This window comes from Narcine bancroftii, chromosome 10, assembly GCF_036971445.1.
Source record: "Narcine bancroftii isolate sNarBan1 chromosome 10, sNarBan1.hap1, whole genome shotgun sequence".
NCBI classification, from domain to species: Eukaryota; Metazoa; Chordata; class Chondrichthyes; order Torpediniformes; family Narcinidae; genus Narcine; species Narcine bancroftii.
In genome coordinates, this window is record NC_091478.1 from 10,961,168 (window position 1) to 10,981,676 (window position 20,509).

Below are 20,509 nucleotides of genomic sequence, written 5' to 3' on the forward strand. Positions count from 1 at the left end.
TAAGGGCAATGGATGAGTTGAGAACTGTGACCTCGAGATGAATGAGTCTGGAGATTGCAGGGGTATTATCAACCAACTTGGAGACGAGTGCCACATCAATTTGGAAAACAGTGATCAGCCTGTAGATTGGCATGGTGGAAGAAAAATGTTGGGAAGAGTCCTACTGGGATTGGGGCTGTAGGGAACAGGTTAAAGAATGATGGGAGGAACAGCTGAGGGTCACAACTAATGGTGGGAGGGTTTTGAGAGAGAACTCCCATGAAAGATGGAAAGAACTGCTATTTAAAGATCTACCAGGGATCACTTTGCAACTGCAGACCCTCTAACTTATGATGGAGCAAGAAACAGAAGCTTTGTGAAGCTCTGCTTAGTTTATTTCTAGATAAGCTCCACGCAGGGCCTGGAAAGAAAATCATTGCCTGTAAAACCCAAAATATGTTTGAGATTTTCCCATACAGTTATTTGTTTTATTGGAATGGAATCAAATAACACAAAAAAATTGTGCTAAGCAGTCCAATTTCTAGGATTTACTCCAAATACATGAGAAAAAAATGTGTTGAAGTTGGTGAGGTTCAAAGGAGATTCACAAGGATGATTCCGGGAATGAAAGGGTTATATGAAGAGCATTTGACAGATCTTGGCTTGTATTCATTGGAATTTAGGAGAATGACGAGGGATCTCTGAAACATTTTGAATGTTGAAAGGCATGGATAAAGTAGTTGTTGAAAGGTTATTTCCCATGGTGGGAGAGTCTAGGACAAGAGAGCACAACCTCAGGATTGAAGAGCTTCCACTTAGAACTGAAATGCATACGAGTTTCTTCAGCCAGAGGGTGGTAAATCTGAGGAAATTGTTGCCACAAGCTGTTGTAGAGGCCAGGTCATTGGGTTAAGTCAGAGATGGATAGTTCAAAGGATATGGGGAGAAGGCCGGGCAGTGGGGCTGAGTGGCAAAATAGATCAGCTCATGATTAAATGGAGGGGAAGACTCGATGAGTGGAAGAGCATATTCCTGTTCCAATGGCTTATGGTCTTACAGTCTAATAAAGTAAGAAGACATTCTTAAATCATGAAAACATTAATATTATTGCAAATTTCTTAAATGTTCCTGATCAGAAGAATACATCTATTTGATAGCTAAATTTGCCCTTTGGGTAATTGAATGTCAGACTTGGTTATGTATAAATAATATTGTCATGTATTATGTCAAAATAAGATTGATTACAATAAAAATAATCATCTAGAGTTCAGATAATAATAAACCACTCAAGCCTCATTTTTCCAGGTTATGAAATCTGAACTGCTCAGAAAGCTTTCTCAACAATGTTCCCATCTACATTATTAGGCAGGTATATAGTTGTCTCAGAAAATTAGTAAAGTTGATATAAAAATTCAACTACAGATTTGAAAATTGGTATCAGATGGGATTATTATAATAAGTTAATTATACAGCTAGTTGGTCAAAATTCCAGGGAAAGGGTGATCGAGTATTATCACCATAAATTATGTTCAGGTGAAACTAATGGCAACATCACTGTTGAGTGGGATAGAGATCTGTGTATGTTTGGGACCTCGATTACCATCTGATGGATCCATAATCTTTAATAATTTTAAGAAGACTAATGCAATCTAAATTTTTGTAGAGTGAAATGTAACTGTTTCCATAGATACTGACTACAACCTTGGGCAACACCTACAAAAGCCTATTGCTCGTTAGCATAGATTTTTGGTTGCTAGAGTCCCCTCATCTAAGCACACATAGATTTGTAATGCAAAACTCTCTGTGGATTTTGCACCATAAGTTCATGACATCAGATATCAAGCAATACTGATTTTATACCAGCTTTGTCTACTGGAGTTCCATGCTCTTGATGATACATCATTTTAACTTTGAGCAGTGTGACAATATATAGATATGTTATTGGGAAAGGTTTGTTAGAGTAGGTTACATGCAAACACTTTAAAACAGATCTTATTTAAAATACTGGAGCTCTGCCCCATGCTAGACATATTGGGTCCACAGCTTTTGCAAGAGTTTTGAAGAGAGCTCAAGAGACTTCACTCATGGATTGTTGTTTACAAAAGGCAACAGATGAAAGAGCTTGTTGGAGCTCACTTGTACAGTGTTACAGCCAGAAAACAGCAGCTGGAACTAGAACAGGACAAGCTTGTGGAAAGCCCCATTTGGGAAGACAGCCTGGTCCTTGTGATTCATGAAAGAGGAGAGGACTGGCTGTCTAATGTTTTACTTGGAATAAGAGAAACACGAAGGAACTCTGTGGTGACCTGAAAGAAAGAGGTTATCATCTGGAGAACCCTGAAGGGGCAAGTTTCGTCAGCAAGTGACTGATGGATGTCCTGGAACAACAAATCTCTCTGAAAACAAACTAAGCAATACCTTTCAAGCATCAAAGCCTGGTGAACTTTATAAATGTTAACTTCTGCGCACAATATAAGAATTGCCTGCAACCAGTGAACTTGGAGGAATGAGAAGTGAGATTGGACTGTGAACTGAAGAACTTTTCTGAACTTACAGACACATTACCTACACGTGCGCTTAGAATTAGAAGGGGTTTAAGTTAGGTTAAGTAAGTCAATAATGATAAGTTAAAGTTTGATTCTATTTTCATGTTTAAAGATCATTAAAAAGCAACTTTTGTTTAAGTAACCATTTATCTTGGTGAATATCTTTTGCTGCTGGGTTTTGGGGTCCTCTGGGCCCGTAACGGCAGTCAAGCTAGCATTAAGTGGAAGAAACGACTTCTAAGTTTCATTTCAACCTGTAGGTTAATTAATAGTTGCTTTCCTCTGACTTGCTAAAATTCTTTATATTTAGGCATTTTTCATAGTTGTTGTAAGTTTCAAAAATCTGTTGAAAATGTGAAGTTAGTGTCATCAAAGCTTAACATAATTGAACTTAATATACAAGACTTCAGCAAAAATTGGTTTGCTCCCAGAATGGGGGCAGCTGTTTATCTTCTTCTTGGAATAGAACATGAGCAGAATAATAAATAAAGGTTATAGAGAGCAAGAGAGGGATAGAGAGGAGTAAAAGCTCTCATCTGGAGACCATATCCTCTAGTGATGTTTACAAAAACATTTCCTATCTGAAATAGAGATTAAGATTCAATGGTTACAGCCTTACCACAGGTCCCAGCTCCATCAATAACTCTTCTGATAATGCCCAGGACTCCTCCATGGTGATTAGAACATGTACATACCAGTTAATTTCTGGTGAAGTCCTGTAGGGTTTGATTGTGTGCTACCTTCTCCCAAGCTGATGCTGGTTATGCAAGTGGTAGGATATGGCACTTATAGATGTATTTAATGATCATAACCACTCCAATTAAATCCTTGGTACTGAGTTCTACAGTTATCTGTACCTGCTGTCCTGACATTGTGAACTTTGGTAGCTACCTGGTCCCTTGTGGAAACAAAGCATTTCTCCTCCTATCCACTTTCTCCACCGAGGTCTTTAGCACAGTGTCAGAAATTCTGTACAGCTATTCTCTCTCTCTCACATACAGCCATTTTTCTAAATCAACTGCAGTCCTCACTGGGTTCCCCAAGTCTGCTCACAATTCCGCTTTCTGAGATACAATGCTTAGTATTTTTTTTCATTAACTTATTGTCTGTGGCTTATGCAGATGTATTCAATCAATTAACAGTGTATTTAGCTCCCCACAGAAATTGCTGAAATGTGAGGAAAAAACAAAGATTGTGCTATTCAATAATCAAATTACTGTAGATGCTGGTTATCTGAAATAGAACAGAAAATTCTGGAGATATTCAATAGGTCAGGCAGCATCTGTGAAGAGAGGAACAAAATTGTACTCCTATCCCAAACTCTTCTGGATCTGGTGATAATTGATCAACACCTTTAAAATTCCTGAACACGATTCCAAATATGCAGTGGACGTAAAGGCTAAAGGCCAATGTCACTGTAGTACCACATTTAGAATTTAACATACGTGAAATTCTTTAAGTTTTGTCTATCGTAAGGCAGACAGAGAGTCGCCACTTTGTCCAGCGGACCTCACAGAAACCTACAGCACCTGGTGTCCCCGGGTGGTCTCCCCTCCAAGTACTGACCAGGCCTGAGCCTGCTTAGCCTCCGAGATCAGACAGCCTCAGGCGTATCAAGGCTATTAAGTGGTGTCAATGTGACAGGTAAAGGAGTATTAATATCTTATTTTCTTGGCTTTGAAGGCAAAGAAGATAAAAACTGTAAGGAAATAATAATATTTCATCAAAGATCAAACTCTGGAAATATTATGTGGAGCAGCAATCAAATCATTACTGGATAGAACACTTGGAAGACAGCTGTCTCAGAAGGCAAAAAAAACCCAATAAAATCTGAAAATACCTGAAGATGTCAGTTAATCTGAAATAAAAATTTAAAATGTTGGAAACACTCAGCTGTTCTGCCAGCTTCTGTGAAAATTAAAAAAAAGTTAATATTTCAGGTCAAAGACCTTTCTCTACTGGCATTTTTATTGCTATTTAAACTCAGATATTTTGTTTGAAAAACATAAATTGCAGGAAAAACATATTTTTCAGGGTTATAGATAATTTATGATAGTCTTGATGATGTAACTAATGTTTATACCTCTGTCATGATGAAACCAAATCGGATTGCTTCAGAGGGAAAGTATTTCGCACATGGCATGTCTCCACCATGTTGTAGCTGTAATATGAATGAAAACATTCAGATCTTACAATATGGTCTTTCACAATATCACTATAAATAATTCTTTGATTTCTTTCAAAGAATTGTACAGTCATTCCAGACACATTCCCAATCTTCAGACATAAATAACCACACAAAAATGAGAAGACATAAAATGTAGCTTGACAACTGATGTTATCAACAATAAAATTTAAAGATCATTTGAGATTCGAATTGCAATTTTATGTACAACTCCAAATGAAAAAAAATATTTTTGCTACGTGGCAGCTGCACAATATTCCATCCATGCTTGAAAATGTCTTTCCTGGCCTCAAGATTATACTCATTTGTTCCAGTTTTCCACTCCAGAGGAAATAGCTTCCCTGCATCTATCATATCAAATCCTTTTAACAATTTAAACATCTTGGTTAGATCACCTTAAAACAGTTACACTGAGAGATCACAAGATATGTTTTGACATCTGTATACTTCTTTCGGCCACTTTGGTAAATCTATATTGTACCTATTCTGAAGCTATTACAGTAAAATACCATTAATTCATCCTATATGGGACTTTGGTGAACTAGCACAGGGCACCAGAGTTGAAGAACACTACCCCATGGGGAAGGAGAGGCCTTCAGAGTATAGAAGATTGTAGCTGTGGACTAGGGTAGGGCTTGGTGACCAAAGGGTTCAAACCAGACCACAGGCTGCTGGCAACCAGCTTGTTGGAACCAAGGATTGGGTCCAGGATTTGTTAAGGAGCTGATGCTGAGCAGAGCCACTGAAGGGCCTCAGGTGCAGATAGCTTCCTAATTGCTATGCAGGTTCAGAACCAGGGGTTGATGAAGGTGACCTGGATGCTTCAGATTCAATTACATCAAACAGAAACCTGAGATCATTGGAGCGCAGGAAATAGTGGCATTGAAGGATGTGGAGGGATACATGGACATTCGATGTTTCTAAAGGGTCTCTCTTTTGGTCCTCTTTCATGTCTTGATAGTGGTGCTGGGTTAGTTATGCCTCTCTCTCTCTCTCTCTCTTTCTCTGTGTGCTCTTTCAGGACAAAGGAAAACTATTTTGTATATTTTGTGTATCTGCAACAAAGAGATCTTGAATATTGAACCTTGAATTTAAATGTCAAGAAGCCAGATGCCTCATTGTTAGGATTTCTCAATAATGAGCCAGCAGATTATTGGTTTTAAAGGTCTCAGTTTAGAAATGTCTACAAATGAATATACTTGTACAAGGACCAACCAAGGCTATGAACTACTGCTCCTCTTCCCCATTTCCAAAACACGAGATAAAAGCCAATATTTCATTGATCGTTTTGATTATTTTCTCTAATTTTGCACCAGGTTTTAACGAGTTTGTTTGCGTAGTCATTTAAATTGCTTTGGTCTATAGACAAGACAATATTTGTCTCTGTATTCATGATAGAATCACAGCCAGCCTAAAGGTCTAAACCCTTCTTTATTTGATTACAGTTTGATTACCAATAAATTGACTCACTGCATAATAGTTGTGAGTGACAACTTCCAACAAAGTGGCCTGTGGTAACAAATCGATCTGCTGTAGCTCCTCAATCTGTCGAGCTGATCAAGAGGAAATTAGAAATCTTTAGAACAAATATTAATAACCGTACACCCATGTAATTGTTAGTCAAAACAATAGCTCTTAATATGAATAATTTCCTACATGAAATTCTTGTGCTACTTTGGTGCATTGCATTTTTGTGTTTTGACTGTAGTTACATTTGCAGAAATGTCAGTCACAAAATACGAAGGTATCCTATTTTGTATGCAGAATGCTTAATAATCTGATCTCTGACACAAATTTATGTTCCTACTTCTTTGTGGAGTTTGCATGTTCTCTTTGTGACCAAAACCAATGTAATTGTCACACTGGAGGACAAGTAAGGCAAAGGAACACAAAATAACTGGCGAGATACTAAGTGTGGAGGGACATACAGAAATGCATGTCTATTTGCCGATAATGGCTGAGGTATGGGATGTTGGATCTTTATAAAAATAGTATGGTCACTTTTAGATTACAGTCTACAATTCTTTTAATTTCTTGACAGGGAAGAGAATGTAGCACTAGAGAATATGTCAGACTGTTTAAAGAGGACGTTGATTGGGCTGAACAATTAGTTAAGAGCAGAATAGTCGATGTGAGATTGTTTTTTTTGGAAAAAAGAAAATCAAGGGGTGACTTATTTGTGGTAGATACCATTATGGGAGATGTGGTTCCAAATAATATAGAGGGGATGGAGAGAATGCAACAGGTTCAGTCATGATATGTAGGGGGTTCTTACAAAACCCATTTATGGCACAAACACCTATGGCTGTGCCCACTGAGAGCTGATAACTGGGGTAAATTTGTCAGAAACTAAGGGGTGGGAAGGAGCACTTTGAAGACCTTCTCAATCACAACCCTGTCCCTGGGTTGAGTGCCCTTCAGGGATTTGCTGCCAACACTGAATGATAATAGTCAAAAAGGCTCAGAAACAGATGGCATCCCCATTAAAATCTTGAGACTCCATGGTGAGAGGCTTTGGTTACATCTACAAAGAGGTGGATATACCAGGGGACCTTAGAAATGTCACAGTCATGATCATTTTCAAGGAAGGAGACAAGCCTGTCCGTGATAATGATATAGAGATCTTTATTCTGTCTGCCATGAGGCAAATTAAGATCATCCTCCTTCTCCCAGTGATTGATGAGCTGCTGTCCAAATCACTGTGTGGAATCCATCTGTCTGGAGGCTCAATGGACATGACTTTTCCCCATTTGATTAAAATAAAATGTAGCATCAATACTAGTCACAATACATTGCCTTCTTTGCTCTCATTAGAGCCTTTGACTTTATCAATTGGGTGAGACTGTGGAACTCTCCTCAGATTTGGTTTACCACTGAAATTCATCTCTGTCTTACATTTTCTCCATTATAGCGTGCAACTCATGATACTAATCAACAGGTCGACATCAGAACCAATCTCAGTGAAGACTGATGTCATTGCTTTAACATTGTTCTCAATCTTTCTCCTGACTTCCCACAAATTTTCGATGGAAGTGGAACTTTACTGTACACATGTGAATGGCAGGAATCGTCAAGGGGGGATGTAAGCACTTTGCTATCTCGTGTGAACAAATACAACTTCCATTTTCCAGAGTGTACTATTGTTCCACAAGCTTAACTAAATTCTAAGCAAAGAGGGGTGGAATAGTTTCCTCTACGAAAGTAAATGATTTTGCACACCATTTTATGTTTTTGTGTATATTTGTACATTATGGATAATATTAATTTACAATGCACTAAATTCAAAACTAGAGGGATAAAAGCTGAGAGAATGAAGTCACTAATATTACAAAATGAAATAATCAGGTGGCAGAATTTTGAAAGAGTATAACACATTTTGGAAAATTAAGAAAAAAGTATCATGCTTAAAAGGTCAAGAAGCTAAACTTATCTGAAACAGAATACAAAATTAATCTGCAAAACCTATGTTAGGTACTTTGAAAGGAAACCAGGGAGTTCAATGAGGAAACAGATGAATGTGCCTTTTAGCAGAGGATAACTGTGGCTTAAAATATCCATGACAGTGGATTTTACACTGTTTAACACTGCCAGTAAAATAGTATTTTATTGTTCCCTGATAAATATTTTCACATTTTCTCGACTTATGATCCAGGAACATAATGAAATCCCATTCGGCAGAACAATGCTTATCATGGAGAATAATAGTTGAAATCTTCACACATTCATTTATTATCTAGTATGAGAAAATGTGAGAAACCAAGCCACTCAGAAAGTAACACATTGATTACTAATTCTATTTTAGCAATTTAGCATAATTATATTTGTAAGATGAGGATTATATATAATAATTTAAGATTTGAGAAGGAATAACATACATTCTAGTTATCCACTTGAAACTATAATTTTCTATTATCTAGCTAACACTTATGAATAATATCAATGTTTTGAGAGAGGCTTTTTTCCTATTTACTTTTTTAATTTATCTAAATTTAGCCCTACTGAAGTATAATTACTCTGTAATCTCCCGAATGTAGTATTCCTTCATGTAAAGTGATTGATATCTGGAACTTGCTGCCAAAGGAACTGATGGAGTCAAACACAAACACTACATTTACCATATGTAATCGTCTAATTTTTGGGGGGGGCGGGAGTTCATACTTTTGACTGCGGGTTTAAGTACCTGCGTCATTCAAGGCTTTGGGAGCTCGGATGGCCAGGACCAGGTGGTGAGTCTGCGTTGGGGGATTGGGAGCTCGGATGGGTGGGCGGCCATGGCAGGGGTCTGTGGTTGGGGCGTTGAGATCTCTGGTGGCTGGCTGGGGCGAGGGTCTGCAGTCGGGGCATTAGGAGCTCTGGTGGCCAGGCGGCCAGGTGGAGGGTCCACAGTTGGGGAGTCAGGAGCTAGGATGGGTAAGCGAGGGACTGGAGTTGGGGCGTCATCAAGTGCGTAGGTGGCCAAGGCAAGGGTCTGCATGTGGGGTGTCAGGAGCTCTGTTGGGCAGGTGGTCAATACCAAAAATAGGGGGGTGGGGGGGTGTCAATTTTACATAGGTGATATGAAAACAAGCGACTTTTGTGCCAAACAGGGGACTTGACAATTACACAGTATTGATGATTACATGAGTATATACGGTAAGACACACTTAGGTAGGTACTTAAGTAGACAAGGCCCAGAAGGATACTGATCTAGTGCAGGCTCTTAAATAGGCAAGATATGAAAGGATGAAACATGAAAGGCAACAGATGATGCGATTGTAGTGAACACACCAAATGCTGGTGGAACTTGGCCAGTCTTTTCAGCATCCAAAGGAGTCTAAGATATGTATTGCCGACGTTTTGGGCGTAATCCCTTCTTCAAGGAAAAATCAGAAAAAGGCAGAAGCAGGATGTATCAGAAAGTCTCAGAATTCTTACAATGGGGGAGGAATCCAAGCCAACAAAAGGTGTTAATTGAAAATGGTAAGAAACTACGTGAGAATTTATCATGTCTGTGCGAAAGGAGACAGGGAAAGGAGAGACATTAGGGAAAGAAGGGGGTGGGGGGGCAGTTTTAACAAAACCCAGAGAAGTCGATATTAATGGCATCTGGCTGGAGGGTGCCCAGTCAGAAGATGAGGTTTTGTTCTTTCAATTTACAGATGGTCTAGGTCTGGCAGTGCATGAGACCATGAACAGTCATGTCAGCATGGGAAAGGTTAGCATGGATGTGGAAGGCTGAAAGGCCAGTTTCTATGCTGAACAACTTTGATTTAAAATGGTAAATTGGTAGTAAGCAACTTTACTTATCTGTGCAGTTTGATTACGCTCTATGTTCTCTGGCACAGTGACTTGTTTGGAATGATGAGCCAGCAAAATGATTGGACAATGATGTCAGAATATATATAATAATAAGTACAAAGGAGAACTTGTGTAGAAGCTAAATAAGAAAGTTACTCTTTATTAAACTGCTGTGGAAATAAATTTGCATTTGCCTCTCTGTGTTTTTTTGGCCCCAGTATTCTTCCAGGTAAGAAATGCTTTGTTTCAGCTGCAGATGTTGCATTGAAGGAACTATTTACTGGTTCTGCTTCATCTTTGTTGTTGGAATGTGCAGAGCTTGGTTCTTGATTTAACTTGTGGTATGATCTTTGGAGCCAGTCTGGCAATTTCCAAACGTTAAAGGTTTCAACAAATGTTAGAAGAGATCTTCCTAGTAAAATCATTGATAGTTCTGGGAGTGATATATGCTCATCGGACATGTGAGTTGCAAGTTGATATTAACTGAACTCAAATAAATAAATAAATAGATTGATTTTGGCGGGGGGGATCAAGATGATTTGTTATATTGAGTGGTCTTCCTGTGGCTTAGAACACAAGGAAGCATATTTTTTGATAATTAAAGAAGATAATCAGGATGGAGTTGATACACCTGTGAGAGAGAATACGTTACGGGAAATTGATGGAGCAGTTGGACTATTAGTTGTCCTCTAGGAGCCAACATGGAATAAAGGGACCAATGCTCCAACAATGATTTACCCTAAGGCAGCATGAACAAAAATATGCCATGAAAAGAGTCCTGAGAGCAGAAAGTCTGTAGAACTTTGCTGAATTTGGAGTCAGATAACAGAGGTGTATCTAACAAGTCCACACTAATATAACCAATCACCATTGCTCACACTCTCAGTAGCAGATGTGGCATGCTCATGCCCTGATCCCAAGACTATCAATCCTCCTCTCCCCATCATACATAAACTCCTTTCTGTATTGGCCCTGTTTCTTCTTCTCCCATGGCCATCAGGGAAGAAAAGGTATTTCCTGAAACAAAATTAGAATTAATCTTCTAATACAAATAAGTAAGTTGTTGGACGATGGAGAAAAAGACTGGATAAAAGGTGTATGATATTACAGGGTGCAACCGCAGATATTTCTGGGATTTCACTGTGAATGGTAAGTTTTAGACCCAAGTACAGAGGTTACAGAAGAGATCCAAAATGACAAACTGTAATATTTTCTGAAAGTGAGCTATTCCAATAAAGAAGTGAAGGAATGACCTATGCACACAAATCACCATGTTAATATATAGATACAGAAAAAAATGGTGCAAAGTTGGCCTTTATTTCAACATGTTGATAATTTGCCTGAACTGCTTTTATTCTAAAGGGGAGTCAAACCTGATCTGGGGTGCTTTATTAAGAATGGCTCAGAAAAGATAATATTAACCTTGAAAGGAGAACAGGGCATTCTTAACAGAATGACAGCTGCCTTGTATGTACAGGTATCATCCTGTTAGGACTAAATGTAAAAGATTAAGGGATAAATTATGTTTAAAAACAGAGTAAAAGCACTCAAAACATATTTCCTGCCATGACACAGCAAAATCACCTCAGAACTTGGATTCATTCATGAGTAAAGTCAACAATTTGAATGTTTCTTTGAAAATTAGAGATGCTGAATTGATTGAAATATTTCAATTCTAACTTGCTAATTTTATTTGTGTTCATAGGATGTGGGTGTCACAGATGAGGCAAGTAATTCTGGCCAATCCTAATTGTTGTAAACTGAGAGTACAGTTAGTGTCAAACATAATATGTGGATCAGAACAGGAAACCTTGGCAGATTCCTATCCCAGAATGTCATGGTAAACAATCCTAGATCATATGGGTCATGGTCTCATGCAGCCTGGAACAGGGTCTTTGGCCCAACTTTTAATGCAATCAAGTTGGTATTCTGTGCTAGTCCCATTTACCTGCATTTGGTCTTTCTTCTTCTAAGCCCATCCTATCCACATAACTGTCCAAAGTCCTTTTGAATATTGTAATTGTACCTGCTCCTGTAGCTTCTTCTGGTAGCCTATTCTAGAGATGTACTATCCTTCAATCTCTCCCCTCTCACCTGAAGCCTATGTCCTCTAGTTCTAGAATAATCTACACTGGGAAATATACTGTGAACATTCATTATGCCCCCTCAAGATTTTATAAACATTTGTAAGGGCACCCCTCAGTCTCCCATGTTCAAGGAATAAACCCCTAGCCGACCCAACCTCTCTCAATAACACAGACCCTCCCCACCCACCCCCCCCCCCCCCCCCAGTCCCAGCTACATCCTGGTGAATCTCCTCTGCACCCCTTCCAACTTATTGGTATATTGCATGCAGCTGAGTGACCAGAACTGCAATAGTATTCCAATGGTGATCTCACCCACGCCTTGTACCAGAAAAGCAAAAGGAAAATAGAAAGTCGATGCTGGAAATCTAAAATAACATTAGAAAACTCTGGAAATACTCAGAAGCTCAGGCTCATCTATAGAGATATAGAGAGAGGCAACGTTTCAGGTCAATGACCATCCTGTTTGTTTTTATTTTACAACAGCTATCCACTTGTTTCATAGGGGCAGGATCTATGAGTAAAATAGTCCATTCAAAAATTAATTGTTTGAGTGAACATAATTGACAAATATGGCCCTAACATGCTTGAAGGTTGCAGATACTGGAAACTTGAAACACCAATCAGAAATGCTGCAAACACCCCAGTTGGTTTGAAAGCATGAGAAGATAAAATGGAGTGAAAGTTTCAGGTCCAAAAACTTGTATCAGAACTTACATGGGTCCTGCTTTTTAATAACTTTTGGCATTATATCAACCCCATTCAATGAGTGCATTCCACATTTCTATTCATGTGTGCAACATCTTGAGCTCTTCTTTATTACACTTGAGCTGCCACAGTTCTGTTCATTTCTCAGACCTGGGTGGGCCCTGATGTGAATGTTTGCCTCCACCATTAGACTCTCTTGCTTTGTGTAATTTAATATCATCTGAAATTATATTTGTTGAGTTTATGAACTCATTACATCAAATAAATCAAAAATAATAAGTACACCATGTTTATTTTTGCAGACTAATGCTATTCCACTGATATATAGTTGTGTGTTCTCCAATGTTAATTTATTACTCAGTAATAAATACTTGCTAAGTATTTATTTGAGGTGACCAAGAGCAAAATCAGTTAAGGTCAGGGTTCAAGTGACTCAGGTTCAATTCTGAGTGTTGTCTATGAGCTCTTTGCCTGTTTTCTTCATGTGTGCTTTCTTCGTGTGGTCTGGGTTTACTCTCACATCACAAAAGATGTACGTATTGAAAATTCCTCTTGTATATAGATGAGTGATAGAATCTTGAGGGCAGTTAATGGGAATGAGGGGAAGACTAAAACAGGATTAGAGTAGGAATAGTGTAAATAGATGCTTGATGGTAGGCACCAAATAAATGGACCAAAAGGCCTATTTACATCCCACGTGGCTCGATGACATCCTTGCCTTGATTTGTGATGTGCAACTCACTTAAGGGTTTTCTGGAGTAAGCTGCTGCCAAAGAATGAACACAACCTTGAGAACATTTGCTGAAACCAGAAGCAATGCTAAGCTCCTTGCAAAGCAGTGAAGAAACAAGTCTAAAACCCAGAAAAGAACAAAATAGTATTCTCTGCAAAAGTGCACTGTTCAAATTAAGAAGTGTCTCATTCATTTCATTGATGAGTCACAGGCCAGTCTCTTTTCCTCTTCCACTGCAGTTTCAACATGACTTTAATGGTTCATGATATTATAGTTTATATCATTTTATGCCTGCATTTTACAAAGAACGAAACTCAAAATTAATTTTGCATTTAGATTGTATAGATATGAATATTTTATAAGGCAGAGGGAGTTTAATGATTCATCATACTATGATTGACACAATGTGCAGGCATAAGATTAGGAGCCACTTACCAAATATCTCCATTTTCTTATCATGATCATTTAATAAGTGGAGAATTACTCTTCTGTTATCATTCTGAGTTGGGCAAAATTTGTGCTTTAACAATTGTATAGAACCTGGAAGTTTCCTTTAAAATAATGCTATGTTATGATCGATGAATGTTATGTTCAAGTAGCTGCTTGTGCTTTAAATTATGACGCCAAAAGATACAAAATAGCCTTATTCAGTCAAAGGCCTTTGCTTCACATGCTCCACCATCACAGAGTGTACAAAAGAAAGCAGGTAATACTACTTAATGTGGGACTTTTGCCTGGGAGAGAGATCTGGAGTGGATGTGGATGAGATGTGATGTCAAAAGACAGGGTTCAAGCTGCAAAGGGCTGGGCTTGGTCATGAAAGAGCAGAATATAGTGAAGATCAGTAACAGATTTTTTTTTCAGATTTCAGATATATTGTCAGAATACATATATGACATCACACAAACCTAAGATTTCTTTTCCTGTGGGCGAGGCATAATTACTACTTATTGGCAGTGCAAAAAAAAAACCTGAGTCAATGTACGCATGTAAGCAATAGAAAAAAAAATTCAAAATTCAAAAGTAAGAGTCCTTAAATAAGTCTCTGATTGAATTTGTTGTTGAGGAGTCTGATGGTGGAGGGGTAGCAGCTGTTCCTGAACCTGGTTGTGCCAGTCTTGTGGCATCTTTACATTTTTCCTGATGGTAGCAGTGAGAATGTAGCATGTGGTGGGTGGTGTGCTCTCCAACAGCAGCAATCTCTGTAGATGTTGTCAATAGTGGAGAGGGTTTTACCTGTGATGTCCTAGGCTGTGTCCACTACCTTTTGCAGGGGTTTACGCTCAAGGGTATTGGTGTCCCCATACCAGACTGTGATGCAGCCCTTCAGTACCACTTTCCACCTCACATCTGCAGAAATTTTCCAGGGTTTTGATATCATACCAAACCTCTGCAAACCTCTGAGGAAGTAGAGGCACTGTGCAGTGAACTGGGATTCACTGGTAGTGTGCTGTGCTGATGGCTGGTTCCGTCCCCATCTGCTCACATATAACCCTGGTTTCCCGCCTAAACCCAGAACCCTTCCAAAGACTACTGTGAAACTCGACCCATAGTTATAAGCTAATAAAAGTGTTTGTTCTCCTTCCAGTCGTGAGAGCATTTATTCGTGCTACACATTGACGTGTTTTTCTTCACATCGTTATTTGCGTGTTGGGTCCAGGAAAGATCCTCCAAGATAGTGACTCCAAAAGACTTAAATTTGCTTACCCTTTCCACCTCTGATCCCCCAATGATCACTGGATCAAACATCTCTAGTTTTCCCTTCCTGAAGTCAACAATCAGCTCTTTGGTTTTGGTGAGATTTAGTGAAAAGTTGTTATTGGTGCATAGAGATGTAAAGAATAGACAGTTAAACTTTGTCTATGTAATATTGACTGTCTATATTTTTAGCCTATTACTGATATTCCCTTTATTCCGCCACAGATTTCCCCTCCCAAATCTTCTCTTTTATTTCATCAAACTTGCTTTCTCTTTTCCTCGGGTCTGATGAAGGATATTACGCCAGAAACATTAACTGTTTTCTCTTTCCACCTATGCTGCTTGACTGGCTGAGCCCTTCCAGCAGTTCTGCATTTGTTTCACATTTTAAAGGCAAATATCTTCCTCATTCCCACCGTTCATTTGGCCTACGTCTGCTTCAAGACACGAGATAATGAAAGATGAGATAGGCTGCGGTAGAATGAATGCATCGTTGCAGCTGCCTGGAAATCAGCACACATCTGCATGAAGATCCATTAATGACTGCACACCAGCTGGACATTTATGGAATGAAAACCCTTGCGATCAATGAGCAATTCCTGAAAATTCTGGGGATATTTTAATTGATGCATGTGCACTGAATGACACTTGTTTCCGTGGGAAATAAAGTACAAACTAAGAACCCTTGCCTGTGGTGAGACTTGTTCTAACTTGTCTCAACAGAGGCAAAATAAAAATGTCATGAGTCACCTGGCTTAGCACATTTCCCTGAATGCATGATCCTGCAAATGGATCCTTGTAAGGATTCCAAGCATAGAGGATGGGGGTGGTGGTGATTATGATAACCACCACCAAATTTATGCAGCTGTTCAAACTGTTCCATTAGATTGCAAATATCTGCCATGAGTTGATAAGAGACCCTGGGCCTCTTGGCATGCTGGTTTTCAGATATTTCTCGAGTTTATCCTCTATCTGTAAAACCTGTATCAGAGACATGGTCTCCTGAAAAGTGCATTTCTTTGTTACCTTTCCCCCTCCCTTCTGTGCAGCTGTAAGGACTCATGGAATAGCCTGCTCAAGTTCATCCTAATTTTCCACATGACCGTAATACATGGCAGCAGAGTTAGGCCATTTGGTCCATTGAGTCTGCTCTGGCATTTGATCTTGTCTGATACTTTTCTTTCTTAATCCCATTTTCCTGCCTTCACATAACAGCCGTTGACACCCTTGCTAATCAAGAACTGATCAACCTCCACTTTAAATATACACAATGGCCTCCGCAGCCAACTGTGGCTATAAATTCATCAGATCCACTACCTTCTAGCTGAAGAAATTCCTCCTCATTTTTCTTCTAATGTGTAATCCTTTTATTCTGACACTGTGCCCTCAGGCCCCAGATTCTCACACAAATGGAAATATCTCAACATCCACACATTTCAACATTCAGGTTTCAATGAAAGTCCCCATTAAACTTTCTAAACTTCAGCAAATACATGCTCAGAGCTATCATATGCTTCTCATATATTAACCATAGAACTATAGAACACTAGCACAACTAGTTCATGCCAAACTATTCATGTCGACCTGTGCCTGGACCATAGTTCTCCATACCCCTCCCATCTATGTACCAATATTATTTTAAATGTTGAAATTAAACCTCCATCTACCACCCTCTGAATGAAGAAGTTCCGCCAATGTTCCACTTAAACATAGAACACTTAAACAACAGCACAGTACAGGCCCTTCAGCCTACATGTTGTGCCGACCTATGTAGACCTACTTGACAACAATCTAAACCTTCCCTACCTCACACCCATAACCCTCTATTTTCCTTACATCTAGGTACCCACTACTCTCTATGTTTATTAAAAAAAAACTTACCCTGATGTCAGCCCTGAACTTTCCCTCCCCTCACCTTGTACAGATGTCCTCTGGTATTTGTTATTGTCGCCCCAGGAAAAATGTGCACCCTATCTAATGTCCCTCATATTTTGCGACATCTGTATTAATTCATCTCTCATTCTTTGTTGCTCCAAAGAGAAAAGCCCTAGCTCAGCCAACTTTGCTTCATGAGACACGTTCTCCAATCCAGGGAACATCCTGGTAAATAGAACATAGAACACAAAGGCACAGTACAGGGTCTTCCGCCCTTGAGGTTGTGCCGACCCATATATTCCTTTTAAAAAAGTACTAAACCCTCCCTACCCCATAACCCTCTATTTTACTTCTATCCACATGCCTGTCTACGAGTCTCTTAAAGCCCCTAATGTTTCAGCTTCCACAACTCTGCATAAAAAACTTACTCCTGATGTCTCCCCTAAAATTTCTTCCCCTCACTTTGTACTCATGTCCTCTGGTGTTTGAACAGAAGGAACATGGGAAGTAGGGACAGGAGTAGGCCAAAAATGGCCCATCGAGCCTGCTCCGCCATTCAATAAGATCATGGCTGATCTAATTTATGACCTAACTCCACCTACCTGCCTTCTCCCCATATCCCCTAATTCCTGGGAAACAGACGCTGGCTGTGCCTCTCATAATCTTGCAGACCTCTATTAAGTCTCGTCTCATCTTTCTATGTTCCAAAATGTCCCAACCTTATCTCATAAGACATTTTCCAATCCAGGTAAAATTCTGGTAAATCTCCTCTGCACCTTCTCTGTAGCTTCCACATCCTTCCTGTCATAAGGTGACCGATCTGAATATAATATTCTAAGTGTGGACTCACTAGAGATTTGTAGAATTGCAATATGACCTCTCAACTCTTGAACTTGATCCTCCTATTAATGAAGCCCAGCATCCCATAGCCCTTCTTAATTATCCTATCAATCTGTACGGTGACCTTGAGGAATCTATGGATTTAGAAACCAAGGTCCCTCTGTTCATCCACATTCTTAAGTAACTGACCATTAACCCCGTACTCAGTCTTCTGGTTTGACCTTCCAAAATGCATCACCTCACATTTATCTGGATTGAAATCCATTTGTCACTTTTCTGCCCAACTCTGCATCCTGTCTGTATCATCTTATAACCTTCAACAACCTTCAGCTCCATCCACAACTCCTCCAACCTTCGTGTCATTCGCCACCTTACTGACCCATCCTTCCGCCTCTTCATCCAGGTCATTTATAAAAAAAATCCCAAAGAGCAGGGGTCCCAGAACAGATTCCTGTGGCACTCCACTAGACACCGACCTCCAGGCAGAATACTTTCCTTCCACAACTACTCTCCGCTTTCTTCATGCAAGCCAATTTTTTTTTAATCCACACAGCCACAGTTCCATGGATCCATGCCGCAAGACTTTCTGAACGAGTTTCTCATGGGGGACCCTGTCAAATGCCTCACTAAAATCCATGTAGATCACATCTACCACCTTACCCTCATCAATTTCTTTTGTTACCTTCTCAAAAAACTCAATTAGGCCCGTGAGGTATGACTTTCCCTTCAGAAAACCATGCTGACTACCCTTGAGTAGACTGTACTTCTCCAAATGGTCATAGATACTATTCTTAAGAATCTACGCCAATAGTTTGCAGAAGACTTTAATTCAATCTGAAGGTTCTGATTCCAAACTACCATGCTGCCGCATATATATATATTTTACATACTTTGTTATAGTTTAATTAAACAAGTAAACCCATTGTAAAAGGGAAGAATGGGATAAAACAATGAACTTCAGAATATGGATGAACCATGTAAGATAATAAAATTCAGCATGATTGAACAAATACATCATAGAAATATTCTAGCAGTGCAGAGCTTCAGTATTGACAAAGCCAGGCTTTGGTTTAAAATAAAAGCTGACATTCCACAATAAGGAACATAAAGCACTGTTCAATGATTAAGAAATGGCAATTTAGAGAGTTTGCTTACTTTCAGTTATTCCATGCAAACGGATGGACTGAAATAATCCAAAATATTTTTGACGAATCTCCTTTTCCAAGTAGATGACGAGCTTATGTAAACTGGAAGGAAAAAGTCATTAAATTAATGTGGTTAGATTTTCTTGTCTATGAAAATGATATTTGCTCGACAGGAATGGAGCAAAATAAAACAATCTAAATTCTTACTGAATGGAGAGAGAATGTGAAGCCAATTTCCATATCTTTCTTTTGAGAACACTCTGAAACTTTAATTACAGTATCTTCCAGCATTTAGATGCAACAGAATTTTTACTTGGTCAGAACAATAACATAAAACAAGTTGAAAGCCCACATTCTCAAGTTTATTGTCATCTGATTGTACAAGTACAACCCGATGAAACAGCTTTCTCCAGTCCTCGGTGCAAAACATGTAGACACCACACAACAACAAACATAACACACATAGAGACAAATAATACTTATGCAGGACAAGTATTTTAATCTATAAAAATAAATAAATAAAGATAGATATTTTGTACAAATAAGAGTTTTGGACAGTTCCTTTGGTCATTCAGCATTCTTGTTGCCACGTAGATTGTCTCTTTACAAAAATGAACTGATGAAAATCAGCATAATGGTTTAAAACCTAAACTAACTCTAGTCTTGATCATCAACAACTTATATAAAAAACATGACTGGGGGGGGAGGAATGGATCATTCTGAAAAAAGTATAAAGTCTGTGATACGCCACAACCTATAAGGTTAAAATCTAGGATGTTAGATTGGGCTGCAAAACATTTTTCTAGATCGTACAGACATGTTGTACACTGAATGAGGTCTATCTTTCTGCCAAAATTCTATGATTTTAACATTCCTATAGAATCTGCCTTAGTAATCTTAACAGAAAGATATTTTAATATCAACTTGTCATGGGAAAGGAATGTTTTTAGGCATACATTCCATTCTTATTTCTTATATATATCCTTACATAAGGATTCTGAGAACTGTATGATAGAGATAAGTAATAATTAGGGTGGGCATTTCAAACCTACCAGAACGGAGGACATGCAGGGTTAGTGTCAGAATCTCTCTCATGGGGGGGATGAGTGAGGGGGGTGCCACTGTAATACTTTCCCCAATCACGCATATGCAAGCTGGCACTTCGTGTGCCACTGTCACACTTCCCCCTGATCGTGCATGCACGCAAAAAGAAATATGGCCATGCATACCACATTGACCAGGTAAGAGCTCTTTCTGCCACTTAATTTGTCATCCATTTAGGGGTGTAGGGCCTACACCCACAAAGGGAGGACAAATTAATGTCTGGCTTGAGGTGGCACCAGAAAGATGACAGAGAGCTCAAAATCTGGACTTTCTGGCCACCCTAGTAACGATCTTTCAGGAACCAATAGATTCTGCTATGGCCCCAGAGGACTGGA

At 39.1% G+C, this 20,509-nt stretch overlaps 1 protein-coding gene across 5 annotated transcripts in view; it reads right to left on the minus strand.

Annotated features, from left to right (window-relative positions):
* Positions 1 to 20,509, minus strand: part of btbd16 (BTB (POZ) domain containing 16) — a 70,248-nt gene that overhangs the window by 14,084 nt on the left and 35,655 nt on the right. For all 5 annotated transcript variants that reach the window (XM_069899820.1, XM_069899818.1, XM_069899819.1 and 2 more), the window contains 3 exons: positions 19,081 to 19,172; positions 6,181 to 6,263; positions 4,609 to 4,686 (listed from right to left, as the gene is read on the minus strand). In XM_069899820.1, the coding sequence (XP_069755921.1) occupies positions 4,609 to 4,686; positions 6,181 to 6,263; positions 19,081 to 19,172 (253 nt within the window). The remainder of the gene's footprint in view (positions 1 to 4,608; positions 4,687 to 6,180; positions 6,264 to 19,080; positions 19,173 to 20,509) is intronic.